The following is a 13,792-nucleotide window of genomic DNA, read 5'->3' on the forward strand; positions in this document are numbered from 1 at the left end:
TCGAACATCTTAAATTTCCGATAAGCAGTCTTAGCCAATGAAACTCGCAGGGAATTTTATAAATAGATACCTGTTTCTGTAACAAATTGTAAGGAAATTCAAATGTTTACACAGCTTTTATAATTAGATTTTCACTAATCAAAATATATTATATACATAAATAACATTAGCATATGCCCGTTGAAACTAGCTAAGAACGTAGTAAAATTTATGATATACATAAATAGAGCAAAAAATGAATGGTTCTCACTAATCAAAATATATGATATACAGAAACAACATATCATACGCCCGTTGAAACTAGCTAATAGCGTAGTACTATTTTACGAAAACTAAGAATTACAAGCTCAGGTGAGAAAAAAGAGAAGGAACAAGGTCTACCACCGACCACGCAAGGCCTGCATATTGAATAAACCTTATACCCGTATCAACATCAAATGAACCTTGTTGAGAAAAAAACAGCCTTTGGATATAACCAGATTGTTTACTCTCATCTGATTTTTTCCCATTTCCATTCAGAGTTGGAATGTAGTTGGTTGATTTAATTGGGACGCCCAGTGTGTTTGATACACCAGGTAGAATCCATTTCGCTAGAGCCTTGCTACAGGACTTCACAAGAAGTATTGTTGGTATTCCAACCAGCATTCTTCCCACAAAGTTTGATATTGTGAGCTGTGGGGTGAATATGCGCGCAACGGCTTCATGGTGAAACTGATGGTATGTTTGCTGGATCCCAGATACCTGAACACAATTAAATTGATATTTCAGTTCATGATTATTAAAGCACAACATTTTGGGAAGAATACTCAAATTTTACATTAATTTGATAGCAATTTCCTTGTCTTTTCCTTTTATATACAGCATATGACATTTCTATAAAAGAATAAGAAATTCATGCTTAATAAGATCACATTTATGTCAAATACAAAACAGTCAGTTATTGGGAAAAATGCCCTAATACCCCTTGAACTTTGGGGTAGTTGCATTAACACCCTCTAAACTTTTGTTTGAGCTAATTTGGTACATAAACTTTGATACAGTAGCAAGTTTTTTTAATTTATTATTATTATTATTATTATTTTAAATCTCTTCTGCACCACATTCATTTAAAAAAAAAAAAAAAAAAAGAAGTGAAAATGAATGGGTCCTACTGCAACAACATAAAAACTTTAGTTGGTCTATTTGTTACAATACCAAAATTTATGTATTAAATTGGCAAAAGAACCTCTATTAACTGATTGCAGGGACCTGATGAAGACATTCACTAACTCTGTGGCGCATGTGTATAGGGATCTGACAAATTAGCTAGGATGGGAGCTGATACTATATCAGACTACCTCTTTTTGTATGACTCACAGCCTGTGGTGGTTGATCTGCTGGCTATTGATAAAGCCGGGCTTGTTTGTAATAGACTTGTTGTTCTTTAGTTTTTAATTTTAAAGTGTCATTGACCAAAAGAAAAAAGAAATAGTTAAGAGAACCTATTTGTTACAGTTCTAAAGTTTCTGTACTACATTAGCTAAAATAAAAGTTCAAGAGGTGTTAGTGTGACTACCCCAAAGTTCAAGGGGTGTCAGAGCATTTTACCCTCATTGATTTATTATCCACTTTTTATAAGGAAATACACTAGTTACCCAGTGACGACATGATCTTAGTTGTTTGTCTTCATCAGACTTCATTAAATAATAACTAAGGGTTTAAGTCTTGTCCTATCCAAAAAAAGGTAATATATTTAAAAAGAGCATATTTACTTCCTATTACAAAAAGAAGTTGAAACTCAAACATAGCATTAATTTAATCTTATTCTTAAATGGGTGAAGATTGCTTACAATTCCAAATGCAACACCATTAAAGGCTGTGTGGTTCTCAAAGCTTGGTGTTGGAAGCTCAGGAGTTGGATAAGCAAAGAACAACAGGATGCTTAGGGCAGCCCAAAAGGATGTAACTGCATTTGAAACAAAGTGTGCACTAAGAGAAAATACAAACCCAAGTTGCCTGAGTTTTAAATTTCAAAGTCAATACATTTCTTTAATTCTGAAATCTTCATGAAGTTAGCTTCTATGAAACAAAATATCTAGTTTTCCAACAGAACTTCCCAGAAGTATGTTTCAACATTCCGATTTATCAGAACCAATTGTGGGATAGCAATTTTGATAACACAAATTTTGAGCACCACAAATCAAATTCTAGTTTTGTAACTATGAGGTCTCCATGTGTCCCCATTACTATTTGACGTGGAAGAAAAAATCCTATATGGGAACTTCTATAGACTTGGTGCCACACTATCTACGATGCCACATTCGAAGCATTGTCCCCTATCAGGCTAAATTCTGGTCCTGGTCTTAGTATTGTTAGTTTCATAGCTCCTTTTTCTGACTTATGACAGCACGTGGTGGCATACCTCCCTTTTCCATGCTTGAAACTTTCAAAACTGCTGGGTTGTTGTAGGAATTTACATCACCTTGAAACCTATCCTAAGGCTGCATAGCTAGTTCTTACCTTAATGAAGTTTTTCAAATCCTAGGTCCTTTTGCTTTTCAACTATCCAAAATTTGTAAACTATCAAGTATCAATAAAAATATACTATCCTTATAAAAAAAAAATTGCCAACAAAAGTACGCTTACCATTTTGTCCTGAAACAATAAAATTGTCGACATGTTCATGAACTGTAAGCCAAAATGCAAGGATCACCAATCCAATGCCAAGACCACCTATGATATCGATCAAACTGTGCATTCCAAGGTAAATTCTTCCTAGCATTTAGATCAAATTACAGTTTAAGGATAAGCAACGATACACTACAAAGGCTTCCAATAACTTCTAAAAGAAAAGTAAACTTACCCAAACCAATGAGGCCCACAAACAAGCAAACAAGGGCAAGCCCAACAAATTTCATGGAGACATCTTCATATTGAATATAAGACAAGACATAGTGCAAAAGGTACCTGAAAACCCCCAGTGCAAGGAGGACTCTACAGTTAGTATACAAGAGACAAGGTTCTAAAATGCAAAGGCAAAAAGAAAAGCTCTCCACTTGTCCAATTACAAATCAAGAATCCAACTGTTGTAAATAAATGCATGCATGCTTTGGGGATTATCATAACTGATGTTGAAGACCTATAATGGTTAACAGGTAACAATATAATAAAAACAAGAAAATATCCTATTTACTTTATTAATTGATTGATGTTTAATTCACTGCTAAAACGATGATTAGCCTACAAAAGCGAAAGTTTTAAAATGATGTGTGAACACCATTGGACTTAAATCATGAAGCATGATTTTTAAGCCTCTGGAAATATCTTTAGTAACATTTCATGCCTCATTAGCGAGTGAGGCCACCATAATTAGCTTCAATAAATTTTGTAACCATTTCACCTCAAAGTATATTGTCAAGGCTATGCTCCAAGTCTCCTCTAAAAAGAGAACCTACTCGAAGACCCGCTAAATTTTCCTAAATGGCTACACCATGAATATTTCGGATAAGAAATGGGAAATGAGGAGCAAAGATGTACCCAGATAAGCAAACTGTGTTAAGAGTGTGAGAAGAGGGCAATCCATATTCCAATGCATTATTTTCCTCATCTTTTGTGGCAGTTATTCTCCTAACAGGTGGTGAACTGGGTCTGGGAGCTGATACCATATCCTGTCAAACACAAACAACATAGATACATACCTTAATTGCTAACAAAGCACCAAACAAGTAGAAAAATATGAGAAGCTTGGAATTAAACACCAAGAGAAAAAGTAGATACCTTTATAGTGTTTCCTAAATAATCACAAAAGGCCATCAAAAGGGTCATTTGCCTAGCCAATCTGCCATGGCCACTCTACAATATTACCCAAAAGCCAATCAGTTTGAATCATTAAAAATGCTGATATATACAATAGCTCTAAAGCCCATTATCCACATTATAGAGAGACAGAACATACCCAGAATAGCAAAGGGAGAAAGGCAGTGTAAAAGGGCACAGAAACAACACAGGACAACCCAGAGAACAAAGCATCAAAAAACCAATGCTGGTATTTCTGAAAAAAAAAAAAACCCAAAAAAAAAAAAAAGTTAACTCCAATGAAAAGCAAAAACACATATATATAGAGAGAATTGAACAAGAATGATGATCTGGGTTTTCGTTTATAGTTGCAAAAGTTGAATGAAACCTGGATCTGGAAGATGAGAGGAGTCCCAGCGATGACATGGTGAGCCACCCAAGGTTGCAGGAAAGATCGAAGCTTGCGGGTGACGTTGAGGTATGAAGATATTAAAATCCATGCCACAATTCCACCTAGAGTTGCCCCTTGCCACACAGCTATGCTTTCCATTTCTCTATCTCTCTTTAGAAGAGGAATCGAAATCGAAGAATAGAAGAGACGCAGAAAACAAAGGAAATATAGTAAAAATAAATAGAAAAGGAAACAACTGGCTGGCTTAGACTAAACTAAGGTCCTCGGTTTTATATTTTATTATATTATTGTGTTATATATTGCTGAAAATTCAAAATAGTCCATTCTCAAAAAAAAAAAAAAAAAAATAGTCTTCTTTTATTTTTATTTTTAAGGGTGATGATTTTTTTTGGCGCAGACGGTGTCACAGTGCAAGCTACGCGGTGAAGAACATTCTACTTTACCAAAAAAACAAAAAAAAAAAAAAAAGCAAAAATTTATAATAACAAAAAGAAAAAGTAAAGGCAAAGTGGACGCTTGCATGTGATGTGATGGTAGTTATTTCGTATTTAGGGGGAAGAAAATAAAAATGTAAAAATACAAATTGCATCATCTAAATTTGATATAAATTTTTCATATAAATAAAAGTTTAACTAAAATTTATTTGAGTATTTAACTTTATTTTCGTTCAATTAAATTCTTTTAAGTTTCAAGTTTACTCAATTAAAATCTCTCTATTGAATTTTGTTAAATGTTATGGTTAAGTGTTCAAAAATTATTTTTCTTTAAATTTATTAGAAAAAAAATTCAATTAATTATTGAAAAATGTATTCTAGATTAAAAAAAAAATTAATGGGAAATTGATGGAGAGGTCTTAATTGAATAAACTTGAATTTTAAATGAATCAATTGAAGTCAAGCAAAGTTAAAAGATTTGAATGATTTATGGTTAAATATAGAGGGTGCACTTTACATTTTTGCTTAAAAAAAATTCATATGTTTGTGAAAAATTAGATTGCACTTTATCCCCTAAGCTATAATCTTTTTACACTTACCACTTAATTGTAAGAAGACATGATTAACCCCCTAAGCTAATATTCATGTAACACTTTACATCCCTACTGTCTATTTCGCAGTTAAATTGAATGGAAACAATCACATACAACTTACGTGACTTACACGACTTTTTCAGTCTAACTTAATTGCCAAATAGAAAGTAGGGTGCAAAATAGTCTAATCTATTATGGTATTCTTATAGTTTTCTACACTTATTACGGTATCCTGCAATTTCACATGTGGGTCATCAAGGCAACTCTTGACACACAAGTTAGCAAAACACTTGTTTGATATAGATAATTCTATTATGTGGATTGAAAAGGAACCATGTTCTTTAACACATGCGTTATCTTATGATGTATCTTTTATTTTAGTTAATAAATAAAGTTGATGAGCTTCCTATACCAAAAAAAAAAAGGAGAGAGAAAAAGATAGTAGGGTGCAAAGTGTTACACAAACATTAGTTTAGGAGAGTGATTGCGCATTCTTGTTGTTCAAGAGGTAAGTGTAAATGGGAGTATAGTTTATGGGAATAAAGTGTAATTTACCTGCAAAATTATTCATAATGTTAAGGATATAATAAATTTTTATATCTAACTTGTTACCAAAAATCTCAAAATTCAATTATTTATTTTATTTTTTTTGTATTTTTAAGTGGCATGAATCACATTCTTATCACATTCATTTATAAAACTTTTGTAATAAAATTTGTATTGTATTTTTAGCCATTTATAAATATTATTATTTTGTCATATTTAAACAAAAGTTGTTGTTGCATTAAAAAAAAAAAAAAGGCTGTTGTGATTAAGAGGAAAAAAGAAGAAAGAAAGCAGTTGCATCTTAAATTCTCAATTATATAAAAAAAGTCTAAATTCTTTAATAATTCGACTTAATAGCAAATAATAAATTGAAATTCAAGTGATAAATCAACAACAATAATATATTTTTTTTGTGGTCTTATTTGTTGGAACCCACTTTCCCTTCCACTTTTTACGTATGTAAAAGAAGAGTGAATAACAAATTATTGCTAGTGTGTTTGTTTATGTACAAACCCCCCATGACAAAATATGTGTTTTTTAAAAATAAAATAAAATAATTCAAGTAGAGGTATCAGGTCTAAAAAATGTATCCGAATCAAGTGGACGTCCCTTTTATGGTCACATGTGATCAGAGTCATAAGTGTTTCTAGATTGGTCCTCAGAGACTTTTTTGTAAGTGGCTTTAATTTTTTTCTTTTTTTTTTTGGGAGTTAGACTTTGTGTAAGTTGTATATATTTGACCAATCTTTGTCCACTCATGATGATTAATAAAACATAACCTAATTATTCATAGTTTTTTTTTTTTTTTTTTAAATTATTAATAGTTTTGAATTCCAAATAGAGTATTTGATGGCCCCACTCAAACTGTGATGTTTTCATTAGTTGCCGAAAAAGTCTAGGAATACAAAATTTTTCATAATTTTTTTGCCACAAATGTAATGTGGCAGAGTGTGACCAGTGAAGTAAAAATAGTTAGTCTATGTGTAAGTAATGGTTAATCACTCGTAATCAGAATTATGGTAAAAAAATGTGGTAAAAAAATTGTGGAATAATTTGTCATCATAGAATTACTCTTAGTTGCTAAGGTCATGAGTGAAATAAAAAACTTCGGGTTGTCTAATTCATGCACTTCTTTTATGATGGGTTAATAAAGTTATAGATATGCCATGCCAAAAGAATTATAATTCAATCGACATTTTATATTATATTATATATATATATATATATATAATAACAGGTGAAGTTGAGAGAAACTCAAATTATAATTTCAAATTAGAGTTCCAATTTTGCACAATGTGTCCTAAATTATTTATTCTTAAAGAGTTTTATTTTTTAATTTTAGAATAAAATGTGGGACCACATCATAAATATTCATCTAAGTGAGTTATTAAGTACAAAAACCAAATAGTCTAGAATAAATGAATCATTAAAAAAAAAAAAAAGTGCTTCACAGTAATTTAAAAAAATGGACAATTTACATTTTATACATAATGATATCCTTACAAATTTTTTTAAAGAGTTAATAAAATATAAAAATGACTATCAATAGTATTTAAATTATATATATATAGGAATTATATTATGCATCTTATTGTATATCTTTAAGTGCATCCATGGCTCCATGCATATATATATAGGGTTACAAGCTAGTTATTTATAAAAGAAATGTTTAGGGTTTTGTTTGATGGGAGGGAAGTGGAAAGAAAGGGACCAAATTTCCATTATTTGGTTAGAATAATAATTAAAAAGAAAAAGAAAAAGAAAAAAGAGAAAGGAAATGTGGAGAGAAAGGCCTTCTATGGGCCCCACCAATTTTTAATTTTTTCCCCTCCAAATCCATAAAAAAAAAAAAAAAAAAAAAAAAAGCCCTTTGGAAATTTTTGCTTTTTTTGTGAAATTACTTTTATATTCTCATAAGTAATTGTGGGGCCTGTTAGTTAAAAAGGGATAGTAATCCTCAGAAGTGGGCTCGGGGCCCAACGACCCAATTCGAGGACACTTCGTTATCCGAGGATAGTCTAAAAAAGTTTTATTATTACTAAATGGGTAATATAGGAGAAACGAGTAGATATTATATATACGGCGGCATAGTACACGTCCGAGGACACCAAAGTCCGAGGTGAATGTAACTTTCATGTTATTGAGAAGACTCCGCCAAGTTGTATCTGAACTGGAAATTGGATATAACTTAAGAGGGCGTCGGGGAAGGTAGCAAATATCTTCTAAGGCCATCACCTCCACATTAAATGCTTTCCAGCTAACACTCTGGCCGCATTAATGTGGATGTGATACCTGAACAGTAACTAAGCATTTTTATGGCCACTAAGCTGAAAGTTCCGGTAAGTGCTGGATGGGACAGAAAGGAGCTCTCAAGATAAGAACTACACGTGTACAATGGAAACGGGGGGAAAACGGAGTATATAACATAGGAATGAAGGAAATAAAGGGGGATTTTTTGGCAGAAAAAAAAAAGAAGAAGAAGAGAGAGATTGACTGAAAGAGAGCCGATGAGAGATTTTCTCAAGGAATGAACCTAGAGTATCCCTTATTACTTGATGAGTAGAACCTTTCATTTCAAACAGTACTAGTTCTTGGACCCATACTCTAAAAATTTATTGTTTAGGCTTGTTGGGCTGAAAACCCATTCATACTCAGGGTCAATCCAAACTGAGTCCCTACAGTAATTATTATATTATAATTTAAATGGATAAAATATAGTAAAATAATTTGTTATGAGTATTATTATTATTTTTTAAATTTCTTCTCTCCTTTCTCTTTTCCTCAATATCTAAACACATATGGGAAACCTTTTCCTTTCTCTTTCCTCACGCCTTTCTCTTCTCTTCCCTCCTCTTCAACTATTGAATTATAAAAAAAAAAAAAAATTTATAGTTACTAAAGAAAGGATAGAGAACAAGAGAAATAAGAGTGAGAGTAGGCCCATTATTTGACCTTTGCTTTTCATTGTTTTGAGTGGGACTATTATTTGACTTTTGTTTTTCATTTTTTTTTTTGGTGTGGGACTTAAGGGGATTGGGTTTTTATGTTCATTCCCTTGTAATATGACCTAGAATTTTTTAAAATAAATAATACCATACGGTTTAATTTAAAAACACACATCTTATAAATTGATGCACTAATTTTTAAATACAAAATAAAAAATAATTCAAAATTTTAATTGTTATATTATTGGTGTGACACTAATCAATTTATTAAAGTTTATTTTTTTACTAAGGATTCATGATCATGGCTCCTTTACGGAGTGTAGCCCCATTGTGAGCTTTTGCAAATATTGCAATCATGGTTCCTTTGTAGGCTTATGCTACTAGGATCCATATTCCTTGGTTTCTTCTTTGTTTGCTTTGAGTTTAGGCATATTAGATTGCGCTTGCTACATTTCTTGCTTCATGGGTTGGCTAGTAATAGCTAAGAGCTTGCGGTTTCCCATATAGCATTTCTCCTTCAATGATCACTGGCATATGTCTTCTCCCATGAAGTGACTTGCCAACATCTCATAGGAGCTGATTAGGGCAAGTTAGTTGGGTGAAAAACATAGTGGCTAAGAAATTGAGTTGCTGAGCTTTTGAGCTATCTAAGCTAGCAGTTACTTAAGATTGGCTATTGAGTTGGCATTTAGTTAATTGTGATGTTAGTGACAGTTAGAATTAGTTAGTACCTAGCAACTTGTAACATAATGTATAACTATAATTTATATTTGATTAGCTACTATAAAGGGCTATGGTTACTTGTAATTCACCATCTTCAGAAATAATAAGCAAAAGTACATTCTTTTCTTTTTGAGTTCTTCCTCTTCTCTCGGTGTTTTAATTCTCTAGGAGGTTTAGTTCCCTCGAAGAACTACTCATAATCTTCTTAATTCCATAACAACCAATGGGTTGTTATAAACATCATTTTGGGAGATCAAGCATCTTTATGCCTTTGCGGTAGAATGCTTTCACGGTAGAATGACTTCAATAAGATAACCAAGTAGTCTCCTACATCAATAAATTGATTGACTTCTTTCACAGTGGAATGCATGGGCAATGATGCCTTGGGCATTGATCCAACTAATGCCATTTTTGCACAAAAGCCTTGTCTTGCCCTAGTGACTACTTCGTTCTCTTTTCGAGTAATGAGCATGACGAAAGAAGTTTTGGTGTTTTCTCCAAATAAATGGTTCACTTATTTTTGGATGGGTTTTAGGTCATGAAAAACTATGTCTAATGTTGCTCCTAAACACTAAACAGAGAAAGACCATAAATGCTATTTGTCTAGGTTCATATTGGTTTCTCTAGGCATGCACCTTGTGGTGTCCACCATTTTTCAACCTTTTGGTATAGATGCTTTTCCCACCAAAAGGCATCTTTAAAGGGGTCACAACAAAGTACCAATACTAGGGTATTCCTCCTCTCTACCAAACCACATCTTCTGAGCTTCAATAGCAATAGGTCTTGTTTTCTTTCGACGTTTATGGAGGAGCAAAACCCATCCTTTTCCTTTCTTTAGTTAATGACTCATTGGCTGCATGCCTGATGATTTGAATCATGGAATCCCATTCCTTGAACAATATTTTTCCTGTTTTGCAACTCTCTCCCTCTTTTTCTTCTTATCTCCTCATGGAAGCATCTAGAGAAGGTTCTTGAATTCCTCTGAACTTTCCTAGTTCTTTTATATGAAAGGGTTTGGGCCCTTTTGGCCCTATATTCCACTTCCCTTGTGCAAGGGTTTTGGATCTCTGATATACCCACTTATTCTCATACCCAAGATGGTTTTGTAGAAGACCCTATGTGGGCATTTTAAAAAAAAAATTCTCTTTAATATATTTGGGCCATCCTTGGGCCCACTCTTCCTTTACTCAAAGGCTCTTTATTGGAGATCATTCTTAATCTCTTTCCTTATCTAAGGGTGATTGGGCCATCCTCGGGTCCCACTTGTTACCTCATTTTAAGACATTTTGTGGTAAGACCCTTCCTTGTGCCCCTTTTTATACTTAGTCAACTTGGTAGGGAATGGGCCTAGGTGCTAACTCTCATTTTTGTTTCCAACCTCCAAGACTTGGTTTACCAGGCTTTGGGCCTTACTCATTGGCCCAAAGATGTGTGAAAACTTGAGTATCAACATGTATGCAATAACTTTTCATGGTTAATGGATGATGAAAATACCATTTTTGTAGCAATCAATTTGTTCCTTACCATTAACTTATGAAATGCCTACGTGGAAAACAATCAATATATATATAAAAGCAGAGACCATATGCGGGAGTGCATGAGGTCTTGCCAAGTGGCACTCTAATTTTGCTTTGTGCATTTTTTTTTCTTTTTACCTCTTTCATTAAGTATTTTTACTATTATCCAAAAGTTCATATTAACTTATTTTACTGTTAGCTTATTAATGTCTCATTAATTTACTAAACTTACACCACACCTTTCTTTATTCTTCATATCTTTTAGTACACCCACCATTTTAGTATTTTAAAGAAAGCAAAAAAATAATAATTAAGGACTAATAATAATAACTAACCAGATAAAACCTTGAAGAAAGATAGAGAGACACAAAAATGTTGTGGATTGTTATATAAAATGCACTGTTTCACTATACATTACTAAAATAAAAAAATCTAAGACTGACAAAACATTTGAAAGAGAGAGAAAGAGGAATCTAAGGGGTCACCACCTTTGTTATACAGGCCACCTACTACCATCAAGACACCTAAACCCCTACGGTTTTTTTTTTTTTCCCTTTTTCTTTTTAAAATTAAGGGCTTAAATATGATTTAGGTTTACAAATATAAACATTAACATGAGCATGAACATGAAGGTAGATTTCTATTCATTTTCTTGAAGAAAAAATATACTTACAAGAAAATTCCAAACTTTATTAGGTAAAGAAGAATCGAGTTATAGATAGCAAAATCAACAACCCAAAATACTCAAGGACTGAAAAAAAAAAAAAAAAAATGACACTGAAACCCCTACGGGGGTTTTTTTTTTTTTTTTTCCTTTTTCTTTTTAAAATTAGGGGTGGGTAATTTGGTTAGATAGTGTTTGTTTTGGGTATATAAGTAGAGAGAGTATTTGGTGCACAATATAAAGTCATATTCTACCATGGTTCAATTTTAAATCATCTATAAGACACATGTATACACATTTGTTCAAACCATGTCATAATGTCGCACTATCAATAAGGGGAAGACGATCAGAGAGTTGGACAAACTTTCATTTCATAGTATGAAATATGTGAACACAACACAAATTTGTTAATTTTCATGGTCCCGTTACTCTTTTGCATTTATTTTTGGTTTCATGATTTAAAAATAAATAAATAAATAAAAATAGTACCTTAAGAAGGGTACAAATATGCAATGAAGCTATTAAACTAATTTTTAATACCTTAAAATGTATATGTTTCTTTACTCTAATTTAGTTTACTTTTTCTTTATAATATATATACACAATATTATCAAAAACCATCTTACATAAAATATTAGAAAATTATCCATGCATCGCACGGGCAACTTACTAGTTTGTATAATTGACGCACTTTAAGCTTAGGTGACAATAAAATAATATTTAAAAAATTTTAATTGGTATTTAAAAACGACACATCATATTCAAAAATCTAAATTACAAAAACAAATAAAATGAATAGCAAAAAACACAAAATCAGGCCTTACCTCTGCCGAATCAAGTGATCCATATACGCTAGAAATTTCCCAAACCCATTAGTAGTCGAGAGCCACACCCACCCAAACCCTTAACCCTGGAACTTTTATAACCCCACTAACTATACAGTGGCCTATAGGAAACTAACACGTGTCATTTACTAACTAACTATAAATTATTTACAAAAGTACATGTAGTTTTATGTACAAAAGCCTATTCTACTTAGCATATTCCTGTGTGAGTGAATTTAGTGTTGAGTTGATTTTCATCTCTCAACACTCCCCCTTCGTTTCTCCAAATAAATAAATAAATAAATAAATAAATAAAAACTCCCCTTTCAAGATGGAGCAAATGTTGATGACTCTTATCTTGTTGAGCAGAAAAGAAAATTGAGGAAACTTGAGAGCCTTTATGAAAATGTTTGCCATTAATGTTAAATAGAAATCTTGAGGGTCTTAATTGGCCCATCTTGAATCTTTTCCCTAACAAAGTGGCAATCAATATCTATGTTCTTAGTCCTTTCATGAAAGACAAGGTTGACAACTATGTGTAGAGCTTCTTGACTATCACAATACAATAGGACAGCTTGTGAATGTTCTATTTGAAAATCCTTTAGCAATGACGCCAACCAAACAGCTCACACATTGTTTTTGCCATAGTTGTATGTTCAGCGTCAGTAGAAGATCTAGATATTATTTGTTGTTTCTTTGTTTTCCATGAGCCCAAGGAATATTCAATGAAAACACAATAGCCTGTGATTGATTTTCTTGTATATGGACAACTAGCCCAGTTTGAGTCAGTGAAAGGCCCAATTTTCAACTAGTTTCCTAATTTTATTGGAAAAAAAAAAAACTTATTTTAAATGTGAAAACTCTGGAAAAAATTATATTTTTCAACTGAGAGGATGACATGAGAGATTAATATGTAACTTGTTATGCTTTTAAAGAAGTGACATAAGCCAATTTTAAATTTGATTGTGTAATCTCATTTTTCAATAAATATGTGATTAAAGTATGTAAACTTGTGTTTTTGAATTAGTCTTTTTAAAATCCTGTCTAAACACTTGTGTTACCTTTTAAAAATTAAAAAATTAAAATGGTATTCAAAACAAGGTACTATCTTAGGAGCATCAAGTGTGCATGCCCAAGAGTTTTTAGAAGTTACAAAGAAAGAGGATTTTGAGTTGAATCCCGCAGAAACTACCGCTTGTATATGTATGGTTCCTCCTAGGAGCTTCTAAAAAATAAATGTGGCTTTGAAATCTATTAAAGACACAAATGTAGTCGGTAGTGGCTGTGTAATCCGTGGTTGTGGAGGTCATCTAGTAGCCGCTAGTAGTGCTCCAAGTCCTAAAGTAGGTGATTCACTATG

At 32.4% G+C, this 13,792-nt stretch overlaps 1 protein-coding gene across 1 annotated transcript; it reads right to left on the bottom strand.

Annotated features, from left to right (window-relative positions):
• Positions 1–224: 224 nt before the first annotated feature.
• On the bottom strand, positions 225–4,444 carry LOC111998148 (lipid phosphate phosphatase delta). The gene is made up of 8 exons (XM_024030251.2): positions 4,163–4,444; positions 3,935–4,030; positions 3,757–3,831; positions 3,517–3,647; positions 2,843–2,946; positions 2,626–2,754; positions 1,830–1,945; positions 225–741 (listed from the first exon to the last, which is right to left on the bottom strand). The coding sequence occupies exons 1-8, from the start codon at positions 4,322–4,324 to the stop codon at positions 340–342; spliced, it is 1,215 nt and encodes a 404-aa protein (XP_023886019.1). The 5' UTR covers positions 4,325–4,444; the 3' UTR covers positions 225–339.
• Between the last annotated feature and the right edge of the window lie 9,348 nt (positions 4,445–13,792).

Source organism: Quercus suber, unplaced genomic scaffold (assembly GCF_002906115.3).
Source record: "Quercus suber isolate HL8 unplaced genomic scaffold, Cork oak 2.0 scaffold_254, whole genome shotgun sequence".
Classification (NCBI taxonomy): Eukaryota; Viridiplantae; Streptophyta; class Magnoliopsida; order Fagales; family Fagaceae; genus Quercus; species Quercus suber.